The sequence below is a fragment of the Apteryx mantelli genome, chromosome 1 (genome assembly GCF_036417845.1).
Source record: "Apteryx mantelli isolate bAptMan1 chromosome 1, bAptMan1.hap1, whole genome shotgun sequence".
Classification (NCBI taxonomy): Eukaryota; Metazoa; Chordata; class Aves; order Apterygiformes; family Apterygidae; genus Apteryx; species Apteryx mantelli.
This window is the reverse complement of record NC_089978.1, coordinates 188,906,476-188,928,113: the sequence shown is the minus strand read 5'-3', so window position 1 is coordinate 188,928,113 and position 21,638 is coordinate 188,906,476. Positions and strand designations below refer to the sequence as shown.

At 38.9% G+C, this 21,638-nt stretch overlaps 1 protein-coding gene across 2 annotated transcripts in view; it reads left to right on the top strand.

Moving 5' to 3' along the window:
* The first annotated feature begins 1,656 nt into the window (after positions 1 to 1,656).
* TMEM117 (transmembrane protein 117) overlaps positions 1,657 to 21,638 on the top strand; it is a 224,456-nt gene continuing 204,474 nt past the window's right edge. Inside the window, exons 1-2 of one of the 2 annotated variants that reach the window (XM_067289948.1) lie at positions 1,657 to 1,745; positions 3,701 to 4,005. In XM_067289948.1, the coding sequence (XP_067146049.1) occupies positions 3,729 to 4,005 (277 nt within the window). In that variant the 5' untranslated portion in view covers positions 1,657 to 1,745; positions 3,701 to 3,728. The remainder of the gene's footprint in view (positions 1,746 to 3,700; positions 4,006 to 21,638) is intronic. The other variant, XM_067289949.1, reaches the window with a different exon arrangement.

Below are 21,638 nucleotides of genomic sequence, written 5' to 3'. Positions count from 1 at the left end.
GCTGATTTACTGTCTGAAAAACTGAATGAACTTTCTGAAGTTGTAGCATGTGTCTCCATCTGAGCTGAACAGAATTTCTTTCTTTTTTTCTGTAATGTGTAGGTGCAAAGAAGAGTGTGATCTCTCTTTTGTGGTGGGTGCTGCTTCCTTCCATATAGATGTTTATTTGTTGAACAGAAGGAGACTGATTTCTGTACAGTGCAGCAGTGCACACAGAATTGTTGCACGGACAGGCAGTGTAGTATGTTGTATTTCTGTCTGCTCTAGCAGCACATGATTTTTTTGTCTCTGGATATTTTACATTTCTGTTTACTGTAGTTTGGAGGAGGAGGTTTAGTGTTAAATAATGAATGTTGCATCTTTAACCAAAAGGTAACCAAAAACTGAGGGTCTCGTAGGTTATTCCACTGAGAAAGATAATTTGGTGATAGCATCAGATACCTTCAATACAGTTATGTTTATTTACAGAAATATATAAAATTATATTGCCATAAGTACAGAAGAGATCAAACCACTGGGGACAGTGTATTGCAAACAGCATCAAACCCTTTTCAGCCATCACCAAGCAAAGGGCCTCACTCAAAGTCTTTCTTTGGGCGCTTGTTCTGGTTGTGTTGACATCTTTCACTGCATGACCCACTGAAAGGCCCTTTCACACTCCTCCATGGACTCACACACCTCTGCCCAAAGCAACCAAATGAATATCAGTGTTTTAAGTGTGATGCCTTGTTTCAGCTACCCACTTCCAACAGTTACATGACTTTTCACAATAATTTTAACGAATTATTAAGGCTGCATATAGCAGCTTCAGCTTAGCTTCACCCATCTTCAGGATCAACCTTGCACATTCTGCATTATGAACTTGCCAAAATGCAATGCCAAAAGCATCCTGCAAAGGTGTTCCTGGGATGTCAGCGATACCAGTAAACTAGCACTAGGGACCAAATCCCACAGAAAGAGGCTTTAACCTACGATTAGGCTACAGTGCCATGTGAACTCTGTCAGGCTGCGTAGGGGTGTTTTGGCCAATACTGTGACAATACTGAACATGTGCGCAGCCTCAGGAAGGCCCCTCCAACGTGGGAAAAACAGGTCTAGACCACCCTCCACTCAACATGAGGGTTTCCGAAATCTTCCTAAGCAAGCTGGCAGGTACTGCCACCCCTGTGCTTCTGCTTTTGGGTAATACTCCTCCAAATTTGACCCCGTACTCCCCAAATCTGTAATCTTCTACAGCTGATTACTTAGCACTGAAGTCTGGCCCGCGGGAACTGAGTGTCGACGCGCTTCCCTTCATCCCCTCCCGCTGCTTTGGAGAGCCTAGGAGAGGCCCCTTCCTAGGGGGAGGCGGGCACCCGCGGGGGCACCGCGCACGTCCGCGCCTTCTCGCCGGCGGGGGGGGGCGGGACCTTGCCGCAGCGCCGCGGTTGCGTGGCTACCGGCCACGGCCGCGCTCCCCCGGGCGGCGGGGCCGTCCTTCCCTCCCCTCCCTCCCTTCCCACGGCCTCCTCCTCCCGCCACCGCCGCCTCTCCCGCGGCGGCCGGGGGGCGGGACGCAGCGCCAGCGCCGCTGTGCGAGCCGGAGGGGCTGGGGGCCCTGACGGCCGCTGCTGCGGGCTGCCGGCGCGGCGCGCCGCGGCGCGGGGGCGGGCCGCCCGCCCGCCCGCTGCTGAGAGGGCGCCGCGGCAGACGCGGAGCCGCGCCGCAGGAGGCACCGCGCCCGCGGCGCCGCATCCCCCGTCGCGGTGAGTGCGCCGGTGGCGGCAGCCCCCGCCCGGCCGGCTCCGCGCTGCGGGCCCGCTCCGTGTGCGCGCCCGAGCCGCGGAGCCTCGGGCCGTGCTGCGCCGCGCTGCGCGGGGGCTCCGCGCGGTAGCGCGGGCGGTGCAGTGGGGAATAGCGCGATTGAACAGGTTGGGATGCGCGTGGAGTGCGCGGGTTGCTGGGCACCCCAGTTTTCTGGCCCTGACATAGGGCTGTGCGTCAAGACCGGGCTTTTTCTTAATGCTTTAGCATAACTGCTGCTGGAAGTATTGGTTCCTAATGCTGTAAGATACTTCCCAGGAAGCCGCGTTGCTGCCTGCCTGCCCTAGGGTTGTAGGGTGTCCTAGAGCGGCCAAAAATACCAGGGCATACACTTGTTTTTCTCCAGCCCCGTTCACGGTTTAAGGAGGTTCATACGCATGGGAAAAATAGCAGAACTTTTCTTTCTGTTAACAGGAATATGGAAAAGATGAGGTAGTTTTGAGTATCCTTACAGTTCTAAAGGTGATTGCATCTCTCAAAACTGGTGTTTTCATAGGCTGCGGGGGCAGTGACCCTTGATTTAAATCACTTTATTCATAAAGTTTTCAAAGGGCTGACAGTTTCTTGGGTCAACTTTTTAACTCTCTAGTATATTTTTGCTTTTTCATGTGTAATTTATTTGAAATCTGTCAGCATAAAAACTGCCTTTTTATTATTTTCTGGATGTACTGTCTAAATCTGCCATAAGAGCGTTTATTCTTTTGTTTGCTTTTAGTGGACGCAGGATTCTGTGTACTTAATTCAGATTATAGAGTTAAATAGTTTTTAAGTGACAGGCCATTTGTAAGTTTACAAAGTAATATTTAGTCCATGGTCCAAGAAACAGTGGGTAATTTATTTATTTATTTATTTATTTTCTTTTCCTGCAGGGCAGGTGACATTTAAAAAAATCTGTGTTGTTCAATTAAGTACACTGTATTTTTCAAGAATCAGGCTGTAATAAACAAGTGATATTATTAGTTACTTTTTTTTTCTTCCTACACTCTGAGTCCCTTGAATAATTGCAGTGTTCCACAACACAAAGGCTTTATATTTTTGTGAATACAAAATGATTCAACGGGATTAAACAAGTAATTTGTTCTGAATAAAAGGAAAAGAAATCAAATGACAAACAACTGAAACTTTAGCCATTCTCAATTGTATTTTTCACTAGCTTTACTCCATAAGTAAACAAGTTTCAAAATACAGTTTTTGTATTCATACAAAATAGTCTGTGCTCAGGGTACTCTTATTTTCGTTTTATGAAAATATGCTTAATTATTGGTGTACTGTCTGAAATCAATAGAAAGAATTCCACAGGCTTGTCTGGGCTGTAAGGTTTAATTCCAGGAACTTTTCCATTATGTTACTCCTTCATATAAACACACTTTTCTGGTGTGGCTGACTGGGGTTTATATTCATAAACTTCCAGGAGACGAAGCAGTAGACCTCACTGGATTCATTCCATGCTTTTCCCCTAAAGAGAAGGATTCAATTTAGTAACCTAGCATGAACATTTGTGGAATCTGTGTCATATTTTTGGAATGGGGAAGCGCAGGCACTCTTGAGTTTCGTGTAGCCTGTCATGTTCTGATGTGCTATATTTTCATGCCATATCTATGGAGCTGTACCTTTAAAAAGCTAATATAGAAGTGCTTGAGATTAAAAATACTGTGCTGTAATGTACATATGTTTGTTTGCTTGTTTTTATGTGAGAATTGGCAGAAATTGTAGTTCTTCTCCATCTGAATCTAATAGTGCTTTTTGATTGGAACTTTCACTGCTAGTCAAGTCTGATGTAATAAAAGTGACTTATTAAAAGGTGATAGTCATTTGATTTTTGTAATGTGCAGGTATCTCCTAAGCTCCCAGAATTCTTGGTATGTATAACATTGTGCATTTGTATCTTTATATACAGGCACAGAACAGTTCTGAAGTATCTGAGGATGGATAAAGACTTCCGCTACTACTTCCAGCACCCATGGTCTCGCTTAGTTGTGGCTTACTTAGTGATCTTCTTTAACTTTTTAATATTTGCTGAAGATCCAGTATCTCACAGTCAAACAGAAGCCAATGTTATTGTTGTTGGTAATTGTTTCTCATTTGTAACAAATAAATACCCTGAAGGAGGAGGCTGGAGATTTCTGAAGGTGCTTCTATGGCTGCTTGCCGTTCTCACAGGACTGATAGCTGGGAAATTTCTGTTCCATCAGCGTCTATTTGGTAAGTTATATGATGCGCCTACTGACATCTTAATAATGGCTTTGTGACTTCTGCATTAAACTTTCTGCTCATTGCAGTGTTTTAAACTTTGCCATAAATCAATTCAAATGTTTAGACCTGTATAAAATGCGATACATCAAAGCTCACATCGTTGTGGAAATTAATGCCATGTGTAAGCATAACTAACAATGATTTCAGTCAAAAAAGGCTAAAAACAGTGAAAGCTGATGTGTTTGAAATAATTGAGAAGTCAGTGATTTTCAATATCATAAAAATACAGACGCTTTGCATCTTCAAAGGGTAGGAAAGGGCAGTGACACTAAATGTCTTGTCAAAAATCACATAAATGGAAGCAGAGGCACTAAGTATGGGAGCTGGGAAAAGAATAATTGGTTTTAAATGTTTTCCTTTTTTGTTGGAGAGTGCTAGGAGATACAGAATTGCTCTGGTTTCTTTGATGTTGTCTTTTTGTTTAGAGCTTTTGCGCCCAAACAGGGACAGCTTTTGCTGAGGGAGTAAGGTTACCACCATCAGCTGTCCACCACTTTCATTTACTACATGAAGGCATAAGCTCCTGGTGAAGAAGCTACTGAACTGCCGCAGTTTGCAATTATTGGAAATACTAGTTGTTTCTTTCACTGCAAAGATCTCCGAGCGTTGACACTACAGTTGCTTTACTTGACTGTTATAACTAATGCAGATTGGTGTTGCCACAGAGCACTGTCATTGCTCACTGAATGCATTATATGAGTAAACAGATGATTCCTGTTTCTAATGCAGCCTGCTAAATCCTTGGTACCCTTTTAATGAGTGTTCATTTTTAGAAAAATAAAAATTATCCATTGTGTTCCTAATATGATATTTCAAGCACATATAAACCTATTGGCTGTGCAGGTTTCCAACCACAGTAACCTTTGTGGTATGGCTGCTGTGATCTGCACCTTGGCAGCTATTGTACGTAGTTTTAATAGAATTGTGATAAGGAACTCGCATATGAAAACAGCAGTACTACAGTAGCAGGTTCTCTCTGTCTCCTAATGCAAGAACAAGTCAATGAAATGGAAAGGTTAGGAAAAAGAAAAATGATAAAAGCAAATACTTTTATACACAAGATGTAGCTAAACTGGGGAACTTATTGCCTGTGGAATGACCCTGGAATGAATACTGGGTCTGAGAACTTAAGGTGAAAAGGATTGTAAATATATAAATATACAAAAATATCTACCATTGTCTTAATTGAGTCATTGTTTTAGAGAGTCTAGTAAATGTTGTATCCTAGGGTTCAAGGCTATCTCTAAGTTTTAGATATAAGTAGAAAACATGGAAAAGATTACCTCACTCGTGCCAGGTGCAAGGTTTGCACCATTCTTTGAAGCATCTGACTCCAGGTGTGTCAAATACACGCTGCTGATCTGCATGGACTAGTGCTGTATTCTTAAACTGATAGAGCTGCAAGATGGATCATTACTGGAACATCTCTGAGCATATGAGTGATTGGCTATTTCCTTCATTTGCCTCATTCTATTAAGATAGAAGGAAAACCGGTATCAAGTGTTTCAGAAGATAAGCCATATTATGAGACTTCTCTTAATATAGGCTTCTCCTGAAGCACTGATTCTGAAAAATAGTTGAGCATCTTGATGGCTATTCAATGGAACAGGATCTCTGTGGTCAATGATGTGGCTAATTCTGTCCTTGGGGGACAAACATCAGTGTTTCTGAAATAAAGATCTGATCATACAGATATCATACAAAGGAGAAATCAGTGTTGGGAGGAAGCTAGCAGGCAAGAGATTCCTACCTTTCCTACCTCTGACAGCAGTGCTGGTTTAGGAATATTTACGGTGAGGGTCTGAGTTAGCAATTGAACGTAGATACAATCTGATCTGCGGGTAGTTGCTGCAAGTTCAGTTTTGTGGCAAGTTAAGGCAGTGTAAATCTGCCCCAGTCCTGCTCTCCTAACGTCAGCCACGTGGGTTTGGTGCCTTCCTGGAGCCAGCGCTGATGTTAGTGTGACTGAGCAATGAGCCAGCACAGGGAGCTGATCCCATGCAAAACGAATGCTTCTGCTGTCTACTGAGGCAGTTGCTTGAGTCATTGATGCAATGGCCAGGGACCGTGCAGCCAAGAGAGCCGGGGGCCCTGGCAGCCCGAGCTTATGTTGGTGCGAGCTGCTGGGGAGCTGCACCCACACAGTGTGTCAGTGCAAACATGCTATTGCTTGTGATACAGTGAGACCAGATGGTGGTCTGTGTGACTGTGCTGCTGCTGATGTGGCCACGCTAGCTGTGACTGAGCTAGTGATAGCGGTGGCGTGGAGGGGACAATGATGTGGGCTTCAGAGCAGACTTGCAATGTGAGCGTGTCCCTAAGTGTCTTTTTGTACAGCTCATGCTGAATTTTTCCTGCCAGTTATTTGCCACTATTTTTATGTCTTGCTTTACCTGCATTAGTATGGTTATGATTATTTGTTAAACAAGTTTCCTTCTGTTTTGTTATACCTCCTGTAAATAGAGAATGATCTACTGCCTAGAAATCTCTCCTTTTATTGAGATCCTCCAGTATGCCCTCTGGATCTTCTAACATCGAGCACTTTTTAAATTCACACTTTTATTGTTTTTAATTTCCCTAGTCTATGTTTTTAAATAGCTGCTTTTTCTGCCATCTTTTCTATTTAATCTTATTTTTTTCATGGATGATTGTATGGAACCATTTTCTTTTTTTCCTCCTTGTTTACTTCTGTTTCTCTGCTAGGTTCTGTTTGTGGAGGGAATTGTAACGGGTTGTTCCTTGGGGCCTGTGCATAACTTCCTGCAGTCAGGAAGCCAAATAACCCCGGTCTGACTCCCCGTGTCAGATCTTGGCTCAGAGGGTATGCTGCAAATTGAAATTGAGAAGGATTAGTCTGCACATCTCACTTTAGATGAAGAGCAGTGAAAGGGATTTTCTTTCCCTATGTCTTTCCGTCTCTTTCCTCCTTCCTCTTCTGTATTTCTTTTTGCTGATCTGGCACGTAAGCTAGAAAAGTAGTGTAGCTAGAACTACATTGTAATATAGTTTACCATCTGTGACAGACAATGTCTGACAGTCTTGACTGGCATGAGCTATAAAAATAATAGAATTAAGTTTAAGCATGTTATGTTTCTAAAAGGTGGAAAGAGAGACGGCCTCTAAGCATTGTTGAGGCTTCGTCTCTCTGAGTTTATAGAGAGATAAGAGAGTAGGTAAACTATATTGTTGAAAACAAGAAATCTTGAGTCTAGAGAGCATGGTGAAATGTTTTCAGTTGGTAATTCATTGCAACCTTTGAACAGTAACCTCCTCAGGGACTTCTTCAAGACATCACTAACAACTTCAAAGATTAGAAAGCAAATACGTTTCTTGCTATTCAGTCAAGAAATAACATTACATTTGATAAACATCTCCAGTGATAAATATTTCCAATGAAAACAGTGTTTATCTAGTACATTCTTCATATCTTTGCAGCATATGGTCAGAACAAATGGAATTTTAAAATTGCCTTTTGGCTGTTATCCACTATATTCTTTTGATTCATCACTGAGCGTATTTTGTATTTAGTTAGCTACTGTGTTCTGCCATGCTTTTTATTTTGCACTGGAAAATGAAAGGTCGTAGATGAATACTGGAAGTTTGGGAAAATAAAAAAATAAAGATAAGTACCCTTCCATTTTTTTTGTTCCATATACGGGAGTTATTTGAGGCAGGAGAAAACTGTATCTTCTTAGATACAGAAAACTGTATCTCACTTAGTGAGAGATTTCTTGATTTTGTTTTCTGCTTTTTTAAAAGCGGAAACAGCTTACAAACTGACTCTATTAGATGACACTGTGCATTCAAAAAAACGCATTTAAGTCTTCAATACTAATTTAAAAGAAATTTCTGAATAAGCTCTTGCACATTTTTCATATTTCTCTGGAGCACTTTCTGGAAAAGTAGTGGAGGACTGAGTTCATTTAAAAAGTGTATGTTTTAATTGGCACCTTCTCAGCTTATGTACATTTGCAGTTCTGTACTCCAGCCTCAGGCCAAAATTCTGAGTTCAGTGGGAATGTTTTGGCCCAAAATTCACACTGTGCGTTTTGCGTCTGTTTGTATAAATCTGATCTATCATGTTAATTTAAAATAGTCTTACGTTTGAATAGATTTTTAGCAGTCTGAAAGACAGTTGCTCTTCTTAAAATGGACAGTATAGTTGGAAAAGGTAATATCATAATTTTTTTTCAGTTCAACATGTTTGTTTTGACCAATATGTAATAATCCTTAGTTTATGCTGCATATTAAATATCTCAGTTTTTAAAAGCAAGTACACTACAAAACACACATGTATCTACCTGCACATTTTTCTGTTTCTAATGATTATAAAGACATATTAAAATCTGATTAAAAGTTTGTTGTTGCAGAGACTGGATTTTATTCAATTGCTAATGAGTGTGCATAGATTTATAATTTGAAGTTCCTTTCTAAATGACATGGATGGAAAGTAAATGCTTAAAATGTCATAACAAATGGTGGGAAACAATATGTTTAGAAATAGAGCCATGTTTTTTAAAACTGGGAAACAGTCATAATACTGCAAGCAAATCAGAGTAGATGAATAAATGTTGAGGTTAATGGATTGCTCTACTATAAATGCCCACAGTATGCAGTTTGTTTAGAATTAAATGATAACCTAAACTTCATAGACACTGGAGGGAATAAATAAAACAGTCATTGTAGGAATTGCAGTGAGCTGTGGGCCGACGCTGATGTTGCAGATTTTTAACTGGACAGTAGTGCCATGCTAGGAACTATTTTATGACAGTCAGTTTCAAACAAAACACCCACTGCAGCCCCGTTGTCTCAAAACAGCTTTTTGTCAAACATCTTTTCTGGAAGGCTCTAAAAGATATTACAAACCTATAAACAGACTCCTCACCATCTGCTTTTATGTTGAAAGTTAAAGTATATAACAACTTTTGCAATCTGCATACATTCAGTGCTTAAGGAAATTAGGCGAAATGGAATTTAGTCAGGATGATAATGTACTAAATATGAGTAAAGTGAATCTGTTAGGCAGCTAACAGACAGAATAAATTCATAAAATAGTCCTTTTAATATGAAAATTTTGAAATATTAAGGGTCATATTGGTGTAAAACTTGGGCTGTGGTTTGACAGAATGAAGTGCTTGGTGGCAATAATAGGCTGGGGTATGGTTGCTAGTGTTGCTGTGGCATATCGCTTCCTCAGTGGTGTTAGCATGTGGCACACAGATCTAATGAAGAAGGCGGTCTGGTTTGCCAAAAAAAAAAAAAGTGATAGGATTTTTGCATGGTAATTTTTAATCCAGATTGTTTCCTGTTCTGGTTTGTGATAGTAGTTTATATGAACAGTTGTGCCACCATCTGTAGGAACAAGTGATGGGTGTATGGCAATACTTGCATAAATTCTAACCTGACTGATAGAGTATATTCTTTTCCTGTGTCAGTTCTGTATCTTACATTACAGTAAGACCTGTCACTAAATACCCAGCAACTTTGCTGAGTTTTTTCATTTCCATTGATGACTTCAATCTAATAGAAAGCAACTTGTGATAGTGAGTGGGTAAAAAAATACCATCTTCAAGAGCCTGTTCAGTATGAGTTTCAGTAGCAAGTTAATGCTGTTGAAGACATTCAAAGTCTACTGTGATTGCTTCAATTCACCTCTTTTGTTTCCCATAGAGTGTTGAAGCAATACAATAAGATTATTTTGGTTCTACAAAATGTATGCCAAGGGGCTAATCTAACCGTTAGCTAATAATAACGCACAAATGACTGTGAGCAAGCATTTTCAAAAGCCAGAATCATCAACAAGAAACAAAAAACCAAGAAACTTACTGCCAGCCACTGAATGAGTACAGGCTCATCACATTCCAGCTCTGGTGCATAGCCAGTAATAAGATGTCAGTTTGAACTTCACATCATTCACCAAATGACCTTTGAAACAAATAAAAAGCATGTAAGTGACCTCCCGATTTCTTCTTTTACTTTAGTATTTTTAGAAGTGCATCTTCTGCTTCCTCTCATATAAGGCTCAATGAGATTTCCATTGTCTGCGCTTAGCTTTAATTACAGAATCCGTCTGGTATCAGGTTACTTGTAGGTTGTAAATTATAGAGTTTAATTGGAGAGGCAAAGACAGTAGCTACAAAAAATTACGCTCTTTTCAGTGGAAGCTTTAATTCCACTGAGACACATTTCCCATTTCTGAAGCAGCAGCAAGAAACTGTGGAAAGAGCTCCATGTGTCAGATTATCCATAATGGGAAGGCTCTAGAGAATATTTAGCATCCAGTGACTGAAAACTAAAAGTAGTTTCATTGCTACTTAATATTGATATGTCAACCCTGTGTTTTGATCTCTTTGACATGACTTTCAGATTTTTTTTTCCATTTGAGACTGGAAGTGAGGTTGAAATGATGCTTCCCATTCAGCAAGAGTAACACGGAGCCTTTTCTTTGAAGAGAGAATAAAAAGAGATTCCGTGATTGGGCAAATTAAAAATTGGCCTGGGGCAACACTGTGCACTAATAACGAGAGTAGGAACTCCTATATATTTGTAACTCAGAGGCTTACATCTTAGTTCCCTGATTTCTTCTACAGAAACAGAAGAGTGCTTTTTTCTAGCAAGAGTAACCATATGGGTGTAAGGCAGGTATAACCTAGCACAGGGGCAACTTTCTTCCATTCCTTATTACATACAGCAGGGAGATGGAGGCAGGGTTCGAGTGGATGACCACCTCGCTGTGTGCTGCATGGAGAGACCTGAGGAGAACTTGCTCTCCATAGTCATGCTGTGCCCCTAAAGGTCCCCTTAGACTGTCAGAGTGGCATGTAGGTTCTTCATGTACCTGACAACGTTTTGTTTTCTGTGATCTTACTGGGACTCCAAATTAGCCAGTGCGACTGCCTTAGTTTCTCAAGTTATATATTGCATATTTTTGAAAATGAAAAAGAACGTTGTTGTGGGCTTTTGAAAACTCTAAATACATTCTCATGATTTAAGAACTATTTAGTAAATAGTAAGTGTGGTTTATGCGTTTCTTAAAGATATTTTTCGTATGGAAAAATGGAAAAAATTGCAAATGTACTTACTAACCAAAGTGACGTTTGAAGAGGAGAGACCAGTATTTGTCCTGTATGGGACAGGAAGGGAAGTAACAGTGTTTCCTGAGGGGATTACTGAGGCAGACAAAGGACATAACTCATTTCTGATGTTGAAAAAAAGTTTTCTACTTTCTTATTTCTCTCTTTTTTTTCAGAAGGGGCAATGTCCCATTCCCCGCAGCATAGCCCCTGGCAGGGGAATGGCAGAAACAGCAGAGACATTTCTGCTTTAAGGATTCAGACTGGTGGCTCCAGGTAGCAAAGGATTTTCCTTGGGGCAGACTTGAAAGCAGCAGAGCCACAGGGCAAGGTGAACTGAGATATGAACATTAAGCATCATTGTAAGAAATAGTGATCCCATGAAGCTTTTACAAACAAAGGATTTTTAATCCAGATTGTTTTCTAAGCTTGATTCAGATAAAGCACTATACTTTCCTTTGTTTTCTAGGTAAGGTGAAATGTTCTTATGCATCTATCATGTTTTACTCCAGAGACAGCTCCATTTTAGTACTAAGCTGAGTGAATTCCACCATATATCATGTAAATACCTTTTAGGATTGCTCTGACACTTAATCCACAAATAGCCCTTATTTATTATTGCCAATTTATGATAGTTATGGTTCCTGGGTGCCAATATGAAGGCTTAGTTGGAACTGACTTTTGCTTTGTGAAGTCACTGGCAGTTGTGCCAGAGCCCAGTCTGAGTAGCACAACATAGAAGGTGTTTGAGAGCAAGACTCTTCTTTTCAAATTTCCATGTGAAAAATGCTGATGATAATGTAATGATGGTTATGATGGTAATTTAATGATAACAATGGTAATTAGAAAAACTGATGATTTCCTGTTTGACATTAAATATCCAAACACATTTCAAATGTGAAAAGTGATGCTTCCCTTATGCTCAGCAAAGCAGAAGCTTAAGATATCTGAGATTATATATCCAAACAAGAGGTAGAAAAATGATTTGTTAAGACATCAGTTAAATATTTCAAACTACAACCATGATTTCAATTTTTCACATTGCCTCATTTTCCTGTTCCACTTCTGACACAGTAATTCCTGTCTTTGTCTTATACAATTGATCACCTGGATTATCAATTGTTTATCATTCCAATCTATGAGACTTCAGAGCATTAAAAACTTTGTGTTGAACCAGTGATGCTTCCAGCTCAATATTCTGTCTGACAGTGGCCCAACATGGATGCTGAGGTAAGGGTGTAAGAATAGGGAAGACTGTAATGATACCTCCCAGAATAGTTTCCCAGCCTCCAGCAATTTGTTTGGCGTTTAAACAAAAATATGCCTATTTTTAGATATCTTTGACAGGCATTCTGAAGACAAATAATAAAGCTAACAGTAGTCTTCGTCCTTGTCTATCTGTTACTAAGAAGCAACTCCTTCACAAATTTTCTCATGTTCTTATAAACTCTAGTATTTATCAAATCCTTCTTCCTCCTACTTCTGTTAAGATAATGGGAAACTGGTTAGTTTTGGCCACCTCACTAAAGGTCAGGAAAACTGAAATGTTTCAGAATGAATTGTCACTTAGCTGAAAAGAGGCAGATTCTTCTACTGAGGTCTTCCTCTCTTTTAAATTGCCTTGAATTCATCTTTCATCTGCAACACTGGGGTATGATCTTTCAAAGTGGACAGCTCCTTAAGGCTTTGTAGGTTCACTTATGCACATGCTAAATAGTGTTTTCTGTTTCTGGAACACTGATGAAATGTGCATCTACTAAGAAAAACACTTCTATTTATGCTAAAGCAAAGAAGAAACTAAATCTGTACAAGATCCAGTGAGAGTCAAACATACTAAACAAAGAATGAAAATGAGATATCATGGTAGAGTGGTTGTGAAGAGATCAGGCGGGGTTGCAAAAACTGTTTCTGGAGAGTCACAGCAGCAATGGTATTTAATTTTAGTTTATTTGAGAGAAAGGAAACAAGGCCTAAAACTTGAGACATCCCAGTTTTAATTAACAATAAAACACAAATATCCTAGCTCTCTTGCTATTCTGTGACAATGTAGATTCATAGGTTAAGTGACAAAAATTATAGATCTTAATTCACTCCTGACAGTGTAATTTGTTGGAATTTCACGAGTTATAGAAAGTGAAGAATATATTAATATGTAATATTTTACATGGAACTTCTGTGGAGTTCCTGATCCAGAGAATTTATGGCTTAGTACAGCATTCAGTTCTGTATCACTTTCATATAGCAAGGGAAAACATAAAATCTATTTGAATGGTTTTCCTCATACCTTCCACTCTGCTTGATGAGCTTCTTCCTGATACATGCCAGCTAGGATTACTTTGAAATGGTTTGGGTCCATGCTTATATCCTGTGCACCTCCTATCTGTGGCAGCGAAAGATGAAACGGTTTTTATCTAAATTAGAGGTCACTTCTGTAGGACCTGTGTAAATTCAGAGAGTAAAACAGGAGTACTACTGTCCTGAGCATGTCTACAGATTTCCATCACTTACACTGTGGATAAAGAAGGCAAACTATCTGTGTTTCTCATTGCTGTACTAGTGGCATACATCAAAACAGATATAGACATCATAGTCTATTCAGTCAAAGGGACCATACTGCAACACTGCTGTCTGCAGTGTGGGGTTGACCCATAACATACCTGAAAATGTCTTACCAAAGCACTCTAGCAACACCCATGAACACAGGACATCCTGTTTGTATCAAGCATTACAATACTGTGATACATTTGGTGCAAAAGTCTCATTTGGTAGTGTGTCCTGGGCACTAATCCATGCGTTTTTAGTACTTCTGTTTCTGCCTATACTACACAAGTTCTTTCCCGTAGATCAGTTATTCCAGACAAAACTTTACCCCTAGAAAAGTTATTCCATTTGCTCAAGACTAAAGGTTCTTCACTCACTTTCTACGGTGGGTATTGTGAATGTTGCATTGGAAATCAGATTGATGCCTGATACAATTCCATTAGAAAGTCAAAGACCAAGATCAAGAATTCACACGTTACTTGCTTTGTGGTATATTCAATCCCTCTTTTTTGTTTTTATATTTACAAAACTTATTCCTAAGGAGACATGAACCTTTGTGTCATAAAGCCATCTTTTGCCACATCTTCATGTTGAGGAAGCAAATTAAGTCTGTTCTAGCTGTTTAGTTGGTGTGGCATGTTATGGGAAGGTGACATCCTTCAAAGGCCACTCCCCCAGAGAGTGAAGAGCATGCATATATTGAGTATGTCAAGATCACTTAGGTGTCTTTGGTGCTATTGAAAGGCACTGTTCATTTTGTTGCTGAATAACTGACATTCCTTTATAACTATCTAGACCTTTTAAGGAGTCTATCATTTTGTGATCGTTATGAATGCCTCAAGACAGCATTTACAGTTATTTTTCCTCACCACCATACGAGATGTATTGAATTTAGTCTAGCAAGGTATTCCTAAAATAAATACTTCTTCAACATGAGCTGAAGACCTTTTTCACTTAATTGGAAAGGTTTGATTCCTTACTCTGAGAGATTTGTTGGAAAAGGGTTGTCTTCTGAAAGGGCTGGAAATACTCAGCAGCAATACTGAGAAAGAGCTGCATAACCTCAAGGAAACAAGAGTGCCATGTACCATTTTCTGTGCCTATTCTTTGTTAAGACAGTAGCATTTCAAGATGGGGAGTTCTTTTCTGACTGTTTGAAGATTAAGATGCTGTGCACTATCATGCTGCATATAAAGCATTCTAGGCCTCAAAGCTGTATCATCGACATGCCGTTATGAATTTTTCTTTCATTTAGTCCCTGAGGTCCAGAACTGTTTAAGTTATTCTCCATCTAAAAGTTGGATGGATGAGCCTCTGGGATGGAATGCTTTTCTGTAGCACAATCCCCAGGGAGCAGCCTTTTATCAGATTAACATATAGAGGTGTATGAAAAGGCTTTCTTCCTGAGCAGCTTACCAGCACCATTCTCCTTTGATTATTTCGGTTTTGATCGTCTAGACCTGTCTGGTGAATCAAAGTGTATTTGAGTAGCCTCTAAGTTCAGTTAGGTTGTCTCTTGCAACAGCTTCTGCAAAGTGCTCCAGCTGAGGGTTATACTGTTTGCTTCCTTTGCGATGCCAAAACCTGGGAAGGCTTCATGCATGTCTCCTCACCAGCAGGAGGCTTCTCCCTGGCAGCTGACCTTAGTTTCTAATGATTTAAAGATTCACTGTTTGACTTCCTTTATCATGGAAGTCACCTTTATGGTGACTTTATGGTGATCTTGCAGTGAAACTGGCCCTTAGAGTGGCTATTGTCTAAGCTAAAGGAGCTGATGAAATACAGGCTCTAAGTAAGTCCAAATATTGTATTCTGTTACTATTAGACTTTTTCTGAAGTTTTTAGCTAAAAGAGAGTTAGAATCTCGCCTTAGCCAGTCAGTTCATCTTCATTTTACCTTTTCCTTTGCATTTCTCACCCAAAATCTCACCGGACTCCTGGTGATATAGGACTTAACTCTTCTGACAGTTGTGTAGGCTAAAGCTTTTTATTGGAAAAACTGCAATTATTTCAGTTTCTATTAAGATTTTTATTGTATTTGTGAAGAGCTTACAGGTGCAGTCTATATACAGTTGGAGGTTGTCAAAATGACTTTCTGATTGTCAGATGTCTAGCAAACTAAATCTTAACTTGGTTAAAGCTCATGTAAAGTTACATATGAAATATGAATTACTGCTCCTTGCACTTCTGGTACAATTTGACTTTCTGATACTTTTGGTGTGGAACTGGTGTAGATCATATTCTAATGTTTGTATGGTTGTCCTACAGTCATTTTTTATGTTGGATGCTTCTTCTGTCTGCAGACTTCAGATAAGTGTGAGAGTGTCAGTCTAAGATTGAATTCTGCTTTAAGTTACTCTAAGAATGAATTATTGCTAACCTTACACAAACTGAGGTTCTTCAAAATGTGTCAGCTCCACCACAGATTCCATGATTCGCTTCTCATCAAAACTAACTGGAGTCCTGCTCATTTGGTATTTTAATTTATGAAGAAATTGAGTGACAACAGATCTGTTATTCTCATGCTGTGGTGATTATTATGGCATATGAGTCCTGCTGTTGTATAACAGAGGTGGTTGTTGCAATTATAATCTGTGTAAAAAACTGACCAGAACCCCAGTTATCAGAGGAAAGTTAACTTTGAAATGAAATTTAGACAGAAATAGTTATCTTTAAACAGAGGAGCACCTTCTAGTGGTATTGAATGAGCATGACAGTTAGTTAAACAGTAAGTTATTTTCTTTAAATAAGGAAATTTAAATATGCCAGTGGAAAAAGAATAGTAACAATTATTTATGTACAATATTTTTATGATTGAATTGATAAATCATTTAAAAACAGAGGAAAAAATGAACATAAGTAGGGAAGGCATACGTTTGGAAAATTTGTAACATTTTTCAATTACAAAAAAAAACAAAACAAAGCTACAAGCTTTTTATGCATATCACATAAAATAGTATTTTCGTGTGTTCTACTGAGGAACTTTCCCACCCTTTGGCTTTTCTTTAGTAATGGAAATTTGTGTTCACTATATATCTGATTTAGCTTCAAATGAAGTTTGATACAGAACTAGTATTTTGAAAGTTTCATGGATTGCTAACACAGTTTTTCCATCCTGTTTATTTCTAGTAAAGATACTTTGCCTTGGTTGCTTACTTACAAGTGGCATATATCAAATATACTTAAAATTCAATTTTCCCACATATACCACTACATAAAGTAGATCTTGTTCTTCAGGCATTGTGGGTTTCTACTCTGTCAATTTCTGTACAGTAAATATTCCTTTTTGAACACCATTACATAGCATTCTCACATAATACTTGTTCAAATATATTTTGCAAATGTTTTATCCAGTGAAAACTCATTCCATATCACTGTTTTCAAGTGTGCCATCACTGAATAGATCTGTTGAAATAACTAATATTTTAGCATCTTCCGTTCCATGGTATAAGGGTAAGTGGTTCTAAGGAAACTGGAAACCTGGGACAAAGTGAATGGAGCTGGAGTTTGTTATACTGCTTCTGTAACAATGGAAAAAATATTCTGCAAAATAATGAAAGTGCCATGCAGTCACTTGTTAGAAGTATGGCTGGCTAACCCTAAGGCTGTTTTGAGTCTGATATAATAATAATCAGCTTTCCTGAGTAAGAGCTATGTAGCATGCAGCATGTACATAGGATTTGATTAACCGATTATATTTGTTTTGGTGTTCACAACACTGTCTGTCTGGGCATATATACAGATTCTAGTTGAGAGATATATATAGCTCATGAAAAACATAATTTTCACTAAGTCTGAAAGACTGGAAACACTCAAGTTCAAGTGTGCTCCCCAGTATTTTGCTGTAGGCTAGAGAGTCTTCTTGATTATCACTGGAATATACATCTTCTTCTTGATCCCATAATATCCCTTCTCCACTTGTCTTGTGCGTTTGAAACACGCTGTAACCCTCTGGGGTACCTGTTCAAGATTTAAGATGTTTATTCACAGAGTCCAAAATAGACAATGTAATTAAAATATTTATTAAAAATAAGAAATGAAACCCATGCTTAATTGCACATCCTGAGATTAAATCAGAAAGGTGTCTCTGGTCAGGGTTTCTATTTTTCTGCATGCTTTATGTCTCAGATTAGAATACAGTAGAGAGATGGTCCTGCAGGGGAGCATGTCTGCTCCCATAGCTGCTCTCTGGGCAGAGTTAATTTTTTTTCATGAAAGTAGTTTACTTCTTTCTTGACCAGGAGAGAGTCTAGGTCCTTTCTTAATTAAAACAAGCATTGTTTCACTACCTTTTAAACACAGACGTCTCTTTATAAGAATGTGTGCCTTCTCCTGCATTTGACTGACCAATTAACTACTTTTTGCCTCAAGGCAGTGTAAAACTCTTTTCTGTCTTGCTCTCTGTCCATCTTTGATGGCTCAGTGTGCATGTTTCATTGTGAACCTTACATTCCCTGCCAAGTCTCAGAGATAGGGTAGCTTGCCTTAGTCACATAAAAAATCTAAGGCCAAGCTTGTGGTCCAAATCCAAATCTTCTGAGTTCCAGTTCAGCATAAGGGGTAGTTGTGGGGTCTCTTTTCTGTCAGTCTCAGCTTCATGTGGTTGATAGAAAGGGGCATTTCTCTTTCAGATAATGCTAAAGGTTAATTATATGTATTTGCTGTCATTTAAACATGTTAAACCTTTTTAAAATTCTTTTCTGTTGCCTGTTTGAAATATAGCTTTTATAGACTCCTCTGAGGTTGAATATAACACCACAGTTAGGTTTGTGATTTACTGCATTACAGTACTGCATTTTAGACAGTTTATCACAATGTCCATTTGTAAATCTATAGATGTTCCTTTATGGGTGGGAGCAAAAGCTGTTTTATTTCATGATTCAAAAATACTTTCTAAATGTTTATTTAAAAGGGCTGTGTGGTAGATACAGCGTAAGCAAATTAGTTGTGAATCAATTTGAGCACTGTTTCAAGAGAAAAGAACAAACTGTGGAGAAAAGTTCTGAAATATTTCAACTAGTCATTCTAGGGTAGCACTGAAGTACTATTGAGAGACAGCGTTTACAGCACTGTCCTGCAGAGTTCAGCATCAGCATTATATGAGATACAGATACTGTTGTGTTTCTTTTACCTATTGTGAAATTTGAATTCCAATAAATTCAAAAAAGAAAAATGTAGTTTCTATTCAGTACTGCAAGCAAGACAATAAAGTCTCGCATATTGGAACTCTAAAATGAGAAGAAGGAGGAGGATCATGAAATAGCTTGGAAATAGAGAAAATGAGAATTTGGTAGGTATTTTATATTTAGCAGTGAAGAAAAAACAGGTTTCTTAGAAATGCCAAAACTTTTTAAAGGATAAAAACTGCAAGAATACAGTTCATATTTATGTGCCCTCTAACCAACTTTTCTTTAATTGTGCAATGAGGACATCTAAAGAGAATTTTTTTGCGTAATCATTTTATAACCTGGGATACAGTCACATAGAGTTAAAAAATCTGCACCTCAGGAACAAACATGTTAGCATTTTCTATTGCTAACGCAGGTTTTTCAGTTGCTTCCCTTTGGAAAATTGTTCTAAAACATCATAGGAAATCAATAGCTATTTTTTGCTGCTTTCCCCTTAACTGCATCAGCACAATTGTTTTAGCCTGATGTAATAAATCAGTAAGGGTAACGTCTATAATTAAAATTACATTCTAAACCTGTATAATGCAAATTGACAGATAAAAATAAATTCAGAATTAAGCTGGCCTGCACAGTGTAATTCTGACATAGCTTTTTAAGTCTTTCCATATTATCTGTATTTTACATTTTTTTTACATCAGCAGATCTAGGTATTACATCCAGGTAGCAGTAATGGCATTAATGGAAAGCAAAGAGGTAGGTGTGGTGTGGAATCTCTTCATATTTTGTGGCATATCATTTTTAACAGGCCTTTATGAATTCCCCTGCCGCATTCTCTAAAGCAAGTGGCACCGACCATTACAACACTGCTCTAGATTGTACAAACCATTTGGTTAATCTGTTAAGGAAGAAAAAGTGTCAGTCCTTTCCTTGCTACACCAAAAGTCCGTATTCCTATTCTTATCTTCCTGTTAAAAGAAGAACATGCATTCTTTTCAATGTTCATATTTCTATTATTTTTTTCTTTGAGAAATAACAACCATTTTTAAAGACTCGGTGGAATTTTAGACTAACTCAGCAGGGCTGTACATTTCACCTGCACCTACTCGCCTGTGGTTTCTGGTTCACACCAGACCCTCGAGACCATCAAAACCACTAAGACAGGCTGCACAAGAAACCTGCCAAAAAGACTACTGGCTGCTAATGTCTGTCTTCTGACTCACATTGGCTGGACTAGTAAGAAACCGGAGCTCATAGGCTCCCATTGCCCTAGGGCACGATGTACTTTGCAAGGACATTGCTTTTCCAGCTAGGTAAGTAGCTGAGACCCTGAATATGTACATTTTGTGACATCAGGCTGCATTTTACCTTAGTCTGCAAAAGCTGAGAGCTACAGTTCTCAGATGACGTTTCATCTTTCCCAGATGAAAGAAGCCCCATGCCAAACTGTGGAAAGAGAAAGGACTGAATTGATAGATGGTAGGTCAGCAGAATGCCCTAAAGGAAAGCTGGTTTGAGCGTGAGGCCACCACAGCTAGTGACTCCCTAAAGGCAGGTCAGCATGGTGCCTTCTCCTACTCATAACCCCGGGTTCTAGATGCGGCTGGTCGTTGGCCACCTGTGCCTGGCACCAGCGTCACAGCGTGAGGAAGACGTTGGGAGCAGCAGGGATGGGAGTTGCAAGCCCAGCTGCAGGGAAGGGACGAGCTTAGCTTGTTTCTTAATACATGTCAAAATTTCAGGTTGTTTGTCTGTGAGGTGAAAGTACTACTCAGCCAGATGCAGAACAGCAGAGGCATAAAGATGTTTTTCCTTGCAAAGCAGCTTTGAGACATTTGTAGCTCAATTTACCTCTTCAAATTACAGTGTTTAACAATCTGACTTTTGCTTACAAAATGATTCCGAGTTTTACAGTAATAAACTTGTTTCACTGAACACAGCTGATCACATATACAAACAGTCCAGTCTTTCAGGCCATGGTCTAGTTTTTATTTGTCTAGAATATTATAAAAATGACCATCACTGTAATAGCTCAGAAACTAGATATGGTACATGAAAGCTACCCATATCTTGCACTTCATTTTGTAGGCTAATAAGTTAGTACAATATTAACTAGTGTGTTCAAATCATTAGAACAGCTGAGCATTTAATTGGATACTATGTCCTCAGATTTAGTGCAAACAGTGACCTGTAAGAAGTCATTATTGCAACATACTTGTCATAATAGAAAATGTTGACTTTGGCTCTTAGCAGTTTAGTTTATTGTTTGCTTATTGTAGCAACATGGAATAATCTTATTTAATTTTATTTGTCTGTGTCAAGCTAGATGGGGAATATTATAATAAAACCTTTTAAGAGCATGTATTTTCAAATAAAAATATGACCAAGTAAACAAGAACAGATGTCTTGTGCCTTTTAACTCTTGTTTTGTAGAAAACCTTTGAATTCAGTCAGGGCAACATTAGCATTTGTTCAGCCTGATTGAATAAAAACACTTTAAAAGTGTGTTTAATTGATTATAGCATCACTTATGAACAGGTGAATGAATGTCTAAAAGCCTTGTCAGCTGCTAGGGAGTATTCACAATTGAATATCATGAGGAGCATGACCACTTGAATATGAGAGAGGGAAGGATTTTTCAGAAGAATTTTGTATCTTAAAGTAATCTCTAAAGATTAAATTGTCCCTTTAGACTCAGCCCAGCACACGGCATGTTGGGTAAAATGCCTGTACCAGGAGAACAAAGGCTTTGTGGCATAGGTACCTTTTTTCAGGAATACCTCTTTTTTTTTTTTTTTTTTCCTTGTTCTTCATTACTTGAGGTTGGTTGGGGATAGTCTTT